Raw genomic sequence first — 11,421 nt, forward strand, 5'->3', positions numbered from 1 at the left:
CCCTTATGAAAGCTTGGTCCAAATTGATAAAACAATTTGTTTCCAACATAAAACACTCAGAAATGTTCCTACTAATGAGCGATTTGAGTTATCTAATATGCACAACTAAAACCATATAACAATCATTCATTATGTAGGCATTTGTACACCTTCTTTCTACTCAGACCTCTATAAAATTGGACAAGCATTAAATTTTCAAAAGGAATGGTTTCTTGTTGGCCCTTGGCCCAACCATTTATTTCTTGTTGTATACTTCTATCTCATTGCCTTGCCATGATGACAATATTTTGGAAAAGACATCGAATATCAACAAAATTTGGTTAAAGTTCCCAATTCACCTTGTGTTCTTTCAAAAAGGATATTGATCCAAGATTTATCTTTTTTGAGTAACTTGTATTGCCCTACTCCTTACTATAACTTTATAAGGAGAGCTTGACGAATCAAAGCAATCCTTACTTGAATCTTCAATAGAGCTAATAGTCTTCTGCATACCAACATTATATTTCCCTTTCTAGCTTTGAGAATGGTTGCACCCTCGTAGTAACCCTTATCATTGTACTTTTCTAACTTGAAGACTCTCTACCTCTAACATGTTAATTGAAGGATTTTGGGCTTTCAGTCTCCCTTACCTACCATGATTATTAATCTCAAATTTTACATTCATAATTAAAAAGAACAATTTTTAATCAGGTGCAAAGTCTAAAGTGGGTTTGGATTAAATTTTTCAAAGATAACCATATTCCTAGTTTTCCATATACCTCAAAGTGTGCAAGTAAAGTTTGTATAGAACTCTCTTACCTCAGTTCCGTTTAAATCATCAATTTTTAGCTACTAGAATATACAATATTTTAGTAAGTTCAAATTGAAATTTTAAATTTTGAAAGTCAATTTCCAAACCAAACAACTCTTGCAAAGTTGCATTTCACAAAAAGGTGTTCTAAGGATTCATCACCATCATTGCAACATGGATAATAACTACCCACTGGGATCACTCTCTTCTGAAGTTCATCCTTCACAAGGAGGTAACTAGAACAAATCTTCCACAAAAATATAATGAGCTTAAATATCAAATTAAGCTTCCATAAAACCTTCCACTTCTTGTCTATCTCACTTTGGGTAATTCTTTCATCAAAATTATAACATCATAGTGCATAATATATTGACTTAACAAAGAATAATCTATTGTGATCAAATTTCTATACATTTTTTGTCTTCTCCACCAAATAATGAGAATGATCTATTAGATATGGCTTGCCAATAATCATTCCTAATGGATCTTTCATCACATGCCCTACCATCTCTCTCAAGAAATTTAGAAAAGAGTTATGTGTGGTTGTCGTGTTAGTTGCCCATGTGGTTATGAAATTATTCCCCGTTCCTAGCTTGTAGTTCGAGCCACCCCATATATTTATGGCTTCTCCTAAATTACAAACATCATTCCCTACTATTATTCCCTTTCATATCTAGCAATAAGAAAGTTTTGTTCCATGGTTGTAATATCCTTATTTTTGTAATACTTTTACTTTAGTCTTAGTTGTAATTGCATTCGGTGTTATCATAATCCTTCAAGTTCATTTTTCTAACAAAGCTTCCTTCATCAACTTTGTATGTCGATTACCTAATCCACCCTCTTATATAGGTTTACGCAATTTCTCCTACGTACATAAGAGAAGTTCATTTTTACAAACTTCATGAGCCCCCCCAAAAAAAAGGTCCTCAACATCTGATTAATGTTATTTTAGATATAAGACATGAATTTAAAATAAAAGAACGTGTAAAGGGGTAAGGCCGCAAGCATCGACTTGACGACCGTTAATATTCCTCATTGTGGCAGACATTTAGCCTTCTAAAGTGCATGTTTATTTTGGAATTTGTCAAGTATGCCTTAAAGGAACTCTTATAGAAATAAATAATTAGAGTTAATCAGCAAATCAATACCTCAATTAAATCAACATTAATAAATATGAAAAATATGAAAACAAAATAAACATGTTATAGCGAGCTTTCTATTGTCGGTTTCACTATGTAGAGAATGGCAATGATTTATTTGTTGGTTTTGGTGGGCCAAATTTCATAATAAATGTAGTATTCTATCACACCCAGAATTCCTAAGGACCCGAACTTAAAGAAGAGTTGAGGAGCCGATTGTATAGAAATGGATATTTTTAGGCTTAAATGAGATATTTAGAAACATAAATGGCTGGTTGGGAATGATTAATTTCAATCCTCGTTTAGTTAGATTGGAATTGGCTAGTTCCATAATGGGAGACAAATGATTAGGATTTAGTGGTGGTATTGGTTTGTGGAGGCCGTGCTAATAAAGTATATATGGGTGTGTGTGGAAACAGAATTTTTCTCAATTCTATTTACCAATTTTTCTCCCTCAATCGTCATCTTCTTTAGTCGTTCTGAAGAAGAAGAGGATGTTACTGAAGAAGGCTTTGCATGTTGTAACTGTTTCGAGAATTGAAGTCTAGTGGTGGAGAAATTGAGGAAATGGCAAGCTTCCTTACCCCTCTGAACTCGTGAATTTAAGGAATGAGTAAAGTAAAAACTCCCAAAGATTTTGTATACTTTAAGATTTTGGGTTTCTAAAGATTGATCACCTTTAATGGTTGTCATGCTTAGCTACAAGACAAAGAAAGCTTTGGCGTTTGGACAAGCTAAGCTAACAAGAATAGGAAGCAAGGTAAGCTACAGTGGACTATTTCTACGTGATCATTGACTATCCACTATTTGAATGGTTGTTGTGTTTAGTTTTTCTGAGTTATCTAAAACTGTTGTTATGTATGGATGTGTTAAATAAGCATACTGGACATGAATTGGTTTTGATTTCTATGATGATGCATGATTTTCCATTGATTATGAATGCTAGGTATGTATAAGATGGCATAGGTAATTGGTTATCCGTAGGTGTGACTGTATGTTGAAATGGTTATGATTTTATGCCTGAAAAGTAGCATACTCCATAATAATATGTTATGAAATGTTGTATATCATGCTTACGATGGGGGAGTACGGAAGGGAAATTATTGACGGGTTAGATGGAGTTAGGGTTTGGGAAATTGAGTTTTTGTTTATCATCATACGGATTACTAAGTACAAACCGTGGTGTGCGAAGCTTCGGGCCTTGCGGAGGGGACACTACGATGTTTGAGCATCAAGGTAGAAATGGCAAAATGGAAGAATGGGCAGATGGATAAGGAAATGAAATTTCATTAAGATTCCGTCATATAGTGATGCTGAGTACAAACCATGATGTGGGAAGCTCCAAGCCTTTTGGGGGGACCCTTCGGTATAATGTGAAAAGGTAATTAGGTTCTTTGAGGTGACACCGTGAAAACGGTATCTAGGTTCCATAGAGCAACATCGCGACAGCATTAGTAGGCTCTATGGGGTGACACCACGATGGCGATAAACTCCTTCAAGGTGAGACCTCAAAGAGGTTTAAGGTGTAAAACCATAGCTCGGCTATGGCAACCAATAGAGTCCACCAGGACATGAAACATGGGAAATAATGTGTAAAACTTGGCTCGGCCATGACAATTTAGAGAGTCCTCTAGGATAGTAAATATGGGGTGGTTCGTCAGGACATTAAACATAAGGTTACGCGTGTCAGACCATAATATCGCTATGGAAACCATGAAATTCCCTCCAGGACAATAAACACGAAGGTTGTCAAGATGAGGAAAGGAATATCTTAGTACAACTCTCATGGAGAGTAGAATAATTTGATAGAATTGGTACGCTTGAGAATGCACGTATGAGTCAGTAGACTGCGGCTAATAAATAGGGTTAGTAATGATCATCAAACATTTAAGCAAAACCTAAATCTATGTGACCACGGGTAAAAATGAGTGGTCCATGATTGGCAAGTCTGTCGAGGTCCACACAAAGATAATGGTTCGATAGGTATTCATCTATTATTATTAGTCATTGAAGAATCAGAGTAAGATGGATGTTTAGGGCTAGTTGGCATGGTACAAAGCTACCACGATGATAGGATGTCCATTTAGATGGTTTATCCATAAAGACAGAATGCTGAAGATCGAGTTGGTTAAGATAAAAAAAGAACTTGGAGTGAGGTAGAATCAAGTCAGTACCATTGGAAACCAAGATTGTAGAGAACACATTTGCATCTAAGGCAGTGAATAAGACCGCCAACTGCGAGCTAAGGAAAATGGGTAAGGAAGTGACCTCGTTAGTGAAAAACTATGGAAAGGCTAAGGATGATCAGGGATTGAAATTTTTCCGCCTTAAATTTTGTTTCTTAAAATTCTTCAAAACATAAGTGTGAAACTATTTCATCGAATCTCACTAAGTTCATCAGAACTTACAGATGTATTGCCTTGATTGTAGGGTAAAAGATTATTATGGTGGCCATAGGAGAGGACCGAGCCAGACTCCGCCAACTTGAGGGAAAATGGGAGCAACAGGTACAGAAGGGCATCCTTGGAGGTTTTACCTCGGGGGTTAAAACTAGTGTATTAGATTCAAACATTTTAAATTGTTGCAAGAAAACCAAGTTTTATGAGTTTAATATTGGTTCTAGCAAGTGTATAAGTAGATAAATTAAGGAATTGTTAAATTGTATGGTTCTTTGTATCATCCGTTACCCGAATCTGGTGATTGGGTCGGGTATAGTGTGGTACACATTCATTGGTGTCCATAGGCTCAACTATGTGAACTGAAAGTTAAGGTTGGTATGGGTTTTCGCAATTTAAGCAAGTTTAATATTGTTATTTTGGAGAAAAACAAGGAATGAGATTTTTGTCCAATCTAGGTTCACTTGTTGCTCGTATGTTAAATGCAAAGTATTATCCTTCTACTGATTTTTTTAATAATACAGTTAGGTTCTCACCCTTCATATACACGCCATAGTATTTGGAGTTCAAAAGGGTTGTTGGACTTAAGTCTCCGTTGGAAGGTTAGCAACGGTAGGTCGATTTTGGTTTGGAATGATTTTTGGTTGCCAAGGCCTAGTAACTACAATATCCAAATAGACTAGGTTAGAAGTGATATCAACGTTGTTAGTGATCCAATGATTCCCAATGAGGCAAGATGGAATGTACCTTTGGTTTAGAGCTTACTTTCAGATGTTGAGGCCAAACGTGTTTTATGTATCCCATTGGCTCTTTCGGGTCAAGAGGATATAATGGTGTGGCGTGAGGATAACACAAAGGAGTACGTTGTGCGTAGTGGGTATAAGTTTCTTACAATAGGTGAAATCACTACTACCCCTACTAACTAACAAGGTGTGAATAAATTTGTTTTTTACAAGTTTTTATGGGCACTCTCTATCCCTCCAAAAATTAAAATTTCCTGCTGGAGATTATTTAGAAATTACATTCCTACTTTGGAAATTTTATACAATAGAATGATTACTGCAAGTCCCTTGTGCCCAAGATGTCAACATCTTCTTAAGTCGGGCGTTTATGTAGTACAGGAGTGTAACTTTGCTAGAGGAGCGTGGTCGGGGTTGAGCATTTCTTGGCCTAAAAATTTGGATACTCATGGATTAATAGAATGGGTATGTTATCTTTTTAAGCTACCATTACCTATGATTTGTCTATTCGTTTATGTTTCTCTTTGGGCTCTATGGCTCTCTACGAATAAACTAGTTCACAAGGTGAGTTAGCAATCTCAAGAGTCAATTATTACCTTCATCAAAGCTTATGTCTTTAAACTTTGACTCTCAACAAGAAGGGCTGCCCAGTACTCGATCGATAGAAACTTTGAGTTGATCAACTAAACTTGTGTGTTTACGATCTTGCTGAGTAATTACTCTAATTTGATTGAAAATTGTTGGAAAAGTTGTATTTTATGGGAACTTTAAGGCATATTCTCAATAGGTAAAGGTTGAGAGTTGAATCATAAAATTATGGTTTCATATTCTACTCCATGAGACCTTTACAATGGCATATCATATGCTCAAAATGGTTGAGTGATGAATGAGAAATTGATGCTCAAAGTAAGCTACTTGGAACTATTTGTTGAGGAAAAGAAAAGCTTAGATCCCACATTAGTTAAATACCAAGTGTGAAATGTGTATATATATGATAACCCTCTTGAAAAGTGATTGAATGACTAAGCTTTGAACCTTGCCTGGCATGCAAAATTTATTTTTAGCCCAGATTGATTTGGCCTAAAATGAACCTATAAATATTTTAGCCCAACACAAAATTTATTTTTTCTCAGCAAATATATACAAAATCTAATATAAAAGGACTTATATCTTGATTTAGTTATTCTAATTAATACAAATTTTGTCTTCTTATAATGGATATTTCCAAAAATTCATCCACTTTGAATGCCTATAAAAGGCTAAGACTGATTCATAATTTTTTGCTAAATTTTCACTCTCTCACACCGAGATTATTTTCTCTCAAAAATCTTCTTTTCCTCTTCATATTTTCTAACGTTCCGATGATAGAAAAAGGCAATGTTTGTTCATTGATCGCTACAAAGGTGCTACTGCTTTGATCGTTGTGTTGTTGTATCTTAGGAGACAGTCGACCAACGTTTCTCCAAGTACCGTAGGAGCGGCCGAATTTGTCTTAAGGAAACTGTATTAAACAAACCTCAATGTTTAGTAAATCTCTGTTCTTCTTTTCAATTTCAACTTTTTGTTACGATTTTTATTGGCCTACATATTTGACAATTTAAATATAAAGTATTCTATTTATATTTTATTTTATATATATAAATAATTATTTATTTATATTTATATATTTTCTTCACTAACGTGTTTTATCCAACAAAAATTGCAATTGGAAACAATGAGAAAACCTTGTAGTTGACACCAACCCTTTGTTTAATAGTCTCTAGATTCTTCTTTTAGAGTATGCTTGGCTAGATAAAAAAGTGGAGATCGGAAAAGGAAGTGGAAAGTGAAAAAAAAAATTGACTATGCTTAGTTGGGAAGAAAAGTGAGAGAAAGGAAAATAGGAGAGATGCTCATTTTCCATCCTAATGCATAAAAATTGATCCTTCTAAATTGGAATGATGAGATAAAGTTACGCATTTTGCAAATGATTTATTTTCATTCTTTTCATTTTTCAACTCTACTAAGCAAAGGATAAAAATTACTCTTTTTTTCATTTTTCAATCTTTCTTACCAAGCACACCTGTAGAAAGAAAAATTATGTTTTTCATCCTTCTAGTTTTCTACCCCTCCAACTTTTCTTCATTTCAATTTTCTTTCCACTGTATCAAGCAAAACTTTTGTTTCACCCTAGCTGATCTATTAAGTTGTAATTGTGCAACCTAGCCAAACCGTGAAACCAACATGTTAACTTTAGCACCCACAAGATTATGATTGTCTTGTGACTGAAGATAATGTTTATGATTGTCTTGTGACTGAAGATAATGTTTTTTTACTTGTTTTTTAGGTTATATCAAGCCAATCATGTTTCTTCAAAACTGTATCCATATGGGATCATTCGTATCCCTTAACCAGTTCAACTCTGGATTCAGGTTACCATAAATTATGACTTGTCCCTCTTACTTAGAAGGTTACTTGTAGTGTTGGATGACTAGAGTAGTGCGTTGGTTGATGTTGTTGAATCAATGCCTGAAATTGAAAATCAATCCTGCCAACTTTATCCTTGATAGTTAAAAGACATTAAAGGTAGCTTTTAGCTTGCTTATTCGCATATTGAATGGATTTTTTATTCTTTGGCCTAGAGTATTATTTCGAACTTGAATTTGACAAATATTTTCGTTCTGAATTTTTTTTTTAGGTTTGGTAATTAGTTTTACATTGAAGATTAATTTTTTTTATCTAAGTTAATTATTGATCTTAACAATTATTCTCCCATTGAGGTTTAAGCTTTTTTATATCCAAGTTAATCCTTGATTTTTCCTTAAAAAAGAGTTGGACCAATAAAAGTTCAAATTCCGATGTGGGAACAATTACCAAATTTAGGAACTAAAATCTCAATGTGAGAATAATTACTAAGTTTAGGGATTAACTTAGACAAAAAAAATTCGAACTATCAATGTAAAACAATTACCAAATTAAGACTTCAAACAAAAAAAACAATGGATTAACATTATTTTTTAATCGTAGAGTATCTCTAAAAAGGATGCTCCTTGACCCTTTTTATTTTATCTTTTGGGCATATTTCTATTAGTTTGTACCCTTTCTTGCACCTATGACAAGTGCAAGTTTCTATCTATGAACATATTCTGATGTGACACATTTGGGCAAAAAGCTAAACTCAGTAGAGTTTTTGTCCTCCTTTGGCATGGTTCTCAATTATCTAAATCATTTTTGGGTTCTCTACATCTTACATAATGTTTTAGTGGCCACAGTCAAGTGCACTAACAAATATCTAGAGGTTCTAAATGCAACTTTGCGTGTTCAAGTTCTTACCTCCTTCAGAGAGGCTGTTAAAGAAATTTGGAAACTTGGTGCTGGTTGCATACACCTCTTGCTTTATCCTGTATCTGACGAACGCCGAACTATTTTGGTATGTAACTGCTGATAGAACACCTTTTACCCACCTTTATCCTGACTGATCAATTATTTGGCAATGAGTTGTTAGATCATTTAGAATTGTTGAAACTGACATGTTGGAAACTCAAATTGCCAAAAAAACCATGAGCAGCTACAATATTACGAGTTTTTCAGAGGATATGACAAGTGATTCAACGTAACCTTCCAGATCAACTAAACAAATGAAACTGGCCATTAAGCCATGTCTATGCTGTTGACAGAGGAAATGAAACTGGCCATGATGCAGCTGACGAAAACTAGAACTCAGGTCTAAAGTTCGTGATTGATGGTGGCAACTGGCAAAATCCACTGCTATGCAAGTTGAGAGAGTTGGGCTATTAGCCAATGACTAGTGTCTTGAAAAACAGGAAAAGAAATATGTAAGCAAAGTGAACCATTTCACAGATGAATGAAAACAACACTCAATTTCACAGGTCAATTGACATTTGACAACATGAAGCTTGCTCAACAAAACTGTATGCCCTTGGAAATTCAACAAAAACAAATCGCTAAGTTTGCCACTCAATTATTTTTACAATCCATGAGGGCCATGACCATCAATGTCAAATCCGTAAAAAGTACATTATTTCTCTCCAAGTCTCCACCAATCAAATTTATGGCCTTCCCTTCACCTGCACAACAATGATAATAAATTTGCCTATGGCTTGAGTGCCAAGGCCAACCCAACCTTAGCACTCTTTTCTATTGCTCTGGTGTCCACCTCTCCTGATATAGTGAAGAGGGATTTTGGGCGCCACTCATGCTGGATCAATGCGCTTGCTCTGCCATAGTTGTTCATACGAGCCTTCACCGTGGTCAATGGGTCAAGAGCATGCTGCGTACCAATAGTGAGAGTGTTCTCGTTACTTGAGAAACTATGGGTCAGCTCCGCACCAACTGCTGTGTTAGTCAATGGACTAACAATGTGGTAGTAGGAAGCAGTAAGAGTATCACCTTTATCATTCCTGTAGTATTAAAAAATAACCCCGTTAAAGCAAAGTCAACAAGCAGAATAAAAGAATACATGAACAAGTGAAGATAGAAAACCATTCATGCAGATACTTCCAGGTAACTTTTCACGCTTCCAAGTAAATAAATACCTAAAATGTTAATCCCAACTCAGGAATGACTACTTACAATGTCATGGAAGCAATGAGGTCAGAATGGGTGATATTTAACCCAGCATTCAGTTTGATAAAGTTTCCACTGGCAGTGTCAAATGAGAGATCAGTCCCAACAGAGACACAATCGTTTCCAATAACACCAGAAAAGCTAACAAGAGGCTTTGCAGTCAATCCAATGCCATTGCTTATGCCAGCATATTCATGCCGGTATTGCAGTTCCACCTGTTACAACAACAATAAGGACAGTCATTCCTCACAAAACCTATAATAAGATTAACAGAAGGGATGCACAACTATAGCTTTAACTCATTACTTAAACAAAGATGCTGAAAATTTCGTTGTTAGCAACAAAAACCTTAATGACAGGAACAGGAGTAAGAAAGTGTCCATTACCATGCCAGACTTTTGATCAGGAACAACGAAACTAAAGATGGTCTTCAATCCTGGTGCAGGTTCATCAATAGTGACAGTGGTGAAAAGCTACAAAAATGAGAAACAAATGAGATAATATCCGAGACTACAATAAATTCACACATCAAGAAAAAACACAAAGAAGTCTCAATGTCATGGTTTGACAATTGAAATGGACCATAACAACTTGCACATCTACAAGGGACGAAAGCATCCATTATTTTTCCATTCATGAGAATGACATATGGTAGCATGATATAACAACTATGAATATGACCTTAGAGATATATACCCTAACTGAACTGTAAAAGCACTGTACAACTTACATTCGATCTGGAGTCGACTTTCACATCAGTTGTGATATTCTTGTTCTTGAGCTGAGTATTTACATCAGCCAAAAGCAATTCACCTTTCTTAGTCCCGGTTGATGTGATTGCCTGACATACATATATACATGCATACATCAAATTAACGAATTAGAATATGAACTAGACAAGAAGGTAGCCCGTGAAATATAAATCTATATATCAATCATAAAATGAAGCATGAAAAATCATTTATGCAAACATATGAAACGAAGATATACCCAAAGGAATTCTACTGAAACTTACTGATTAGAATTAGGGAAAAGAATAAAGATGTTATGAAATAATAAGTAAAGAACATGCTGAATGAAATTCAACAAACATAAACTAAATATATATATATATATATATATATATATATATACGCAATACCCTAGAAGAGTCGATAAAGTTCAATTACGAGTTCATTAACACAATATCAAATAAACTAAATTAATCAAAACTGAAGAGAAGCAGCATCACTAATTCAGCTGAGAAAACAAATAATATTGAAATATCCAAAATCTAAAAGGGAAACTCACGACTCCATTGGAAGTGTAAGTAGTGACAGTGAACTTGTGGTCAACCTGGTAATCCTTGTAAAGAAGATCTGAATTAAAACAATGAAGAAAAAGAGATAAATAAAAGCAGTTAAATGAAAAAGACGAAACAGAAAATGAGGAAATTTCGACCTCTAGCCTTTTTGCCGATATCGGAGTAGAGACCAGGACCTTTTCCCATGCTTCTTTTTTCCCGAGAAAATGAAGAGGAAAATGAGGGAAACGAGGGCTGGCTGGCTGCTTCTGGCTGTTTGTTTGACTTTGACAGGGAAGAAAAAAATATAGATTATTGATAATAAATAATAACCCTAAATTAATAAATAGTTGGTGTTTTATGGACCATTGATCTTGAGTTGAGAAACGCGTTCGCTTCTAGACCGTTGAAATTATGGGTCAGGCTAAAGCAACATTATAAGGTTGGGCCTCTTGTTGGGTAATGGTCTCCAATGGTACATTTCTCTCAATGTTCGATGCACTTTCAT

General features: G+C 35.0%; 1 protein-coding gene across 1 annotated transcript; it reads right to left on the minus strand.

Moving 5' to 3' along the window:
• Positions 1 to 8,906: 8,906 nt before the first annotated feature.
• Positions 8,907 to 11,214, minus strand: LOC105771293 (mitochondrial outer membrane protein porin of 36 kDa). Its single transcript, XM_012592719.2, has 6 exons — positions 11,072 to 11,214; positions 10,922 to 10,989; positions 10,362 to 10,472; positions 10,018 to 10,104; positions 9,638 to 9,846; positions 8,907 to 9,465 (listed from the first exon to the last, which is right to left on the minus strand). Exons 1-6 carry the CDS (start codon positions 11,118 to 11,120, stop codon positions 9,159 to 9,161), a joined length of 831 nt encoding a protein of 276 aa, XP_012448173.1. The 5' UTR covers positions 11,121 to 11,214; the 3' UTR covers positions 8,907 to 9,158.
• Between the last annotated feature and the right edge of the window lie 207 nt (positions 11,215 to 11,421).

This window comes from Gossypium raimondii, chromosome 5, assembly GCF_025698545.1.
Source record: "Gossypium raimondii isolate GPD5lz chromosome 5, ASM2569854v1, whole genome shotgun sequence".
NCBI lineage: Eukaryota > Viridiplantae > Streptophyta > Magnoliopsida > Malvales > Malvaceae > Gossypium > Gossypium raimondii.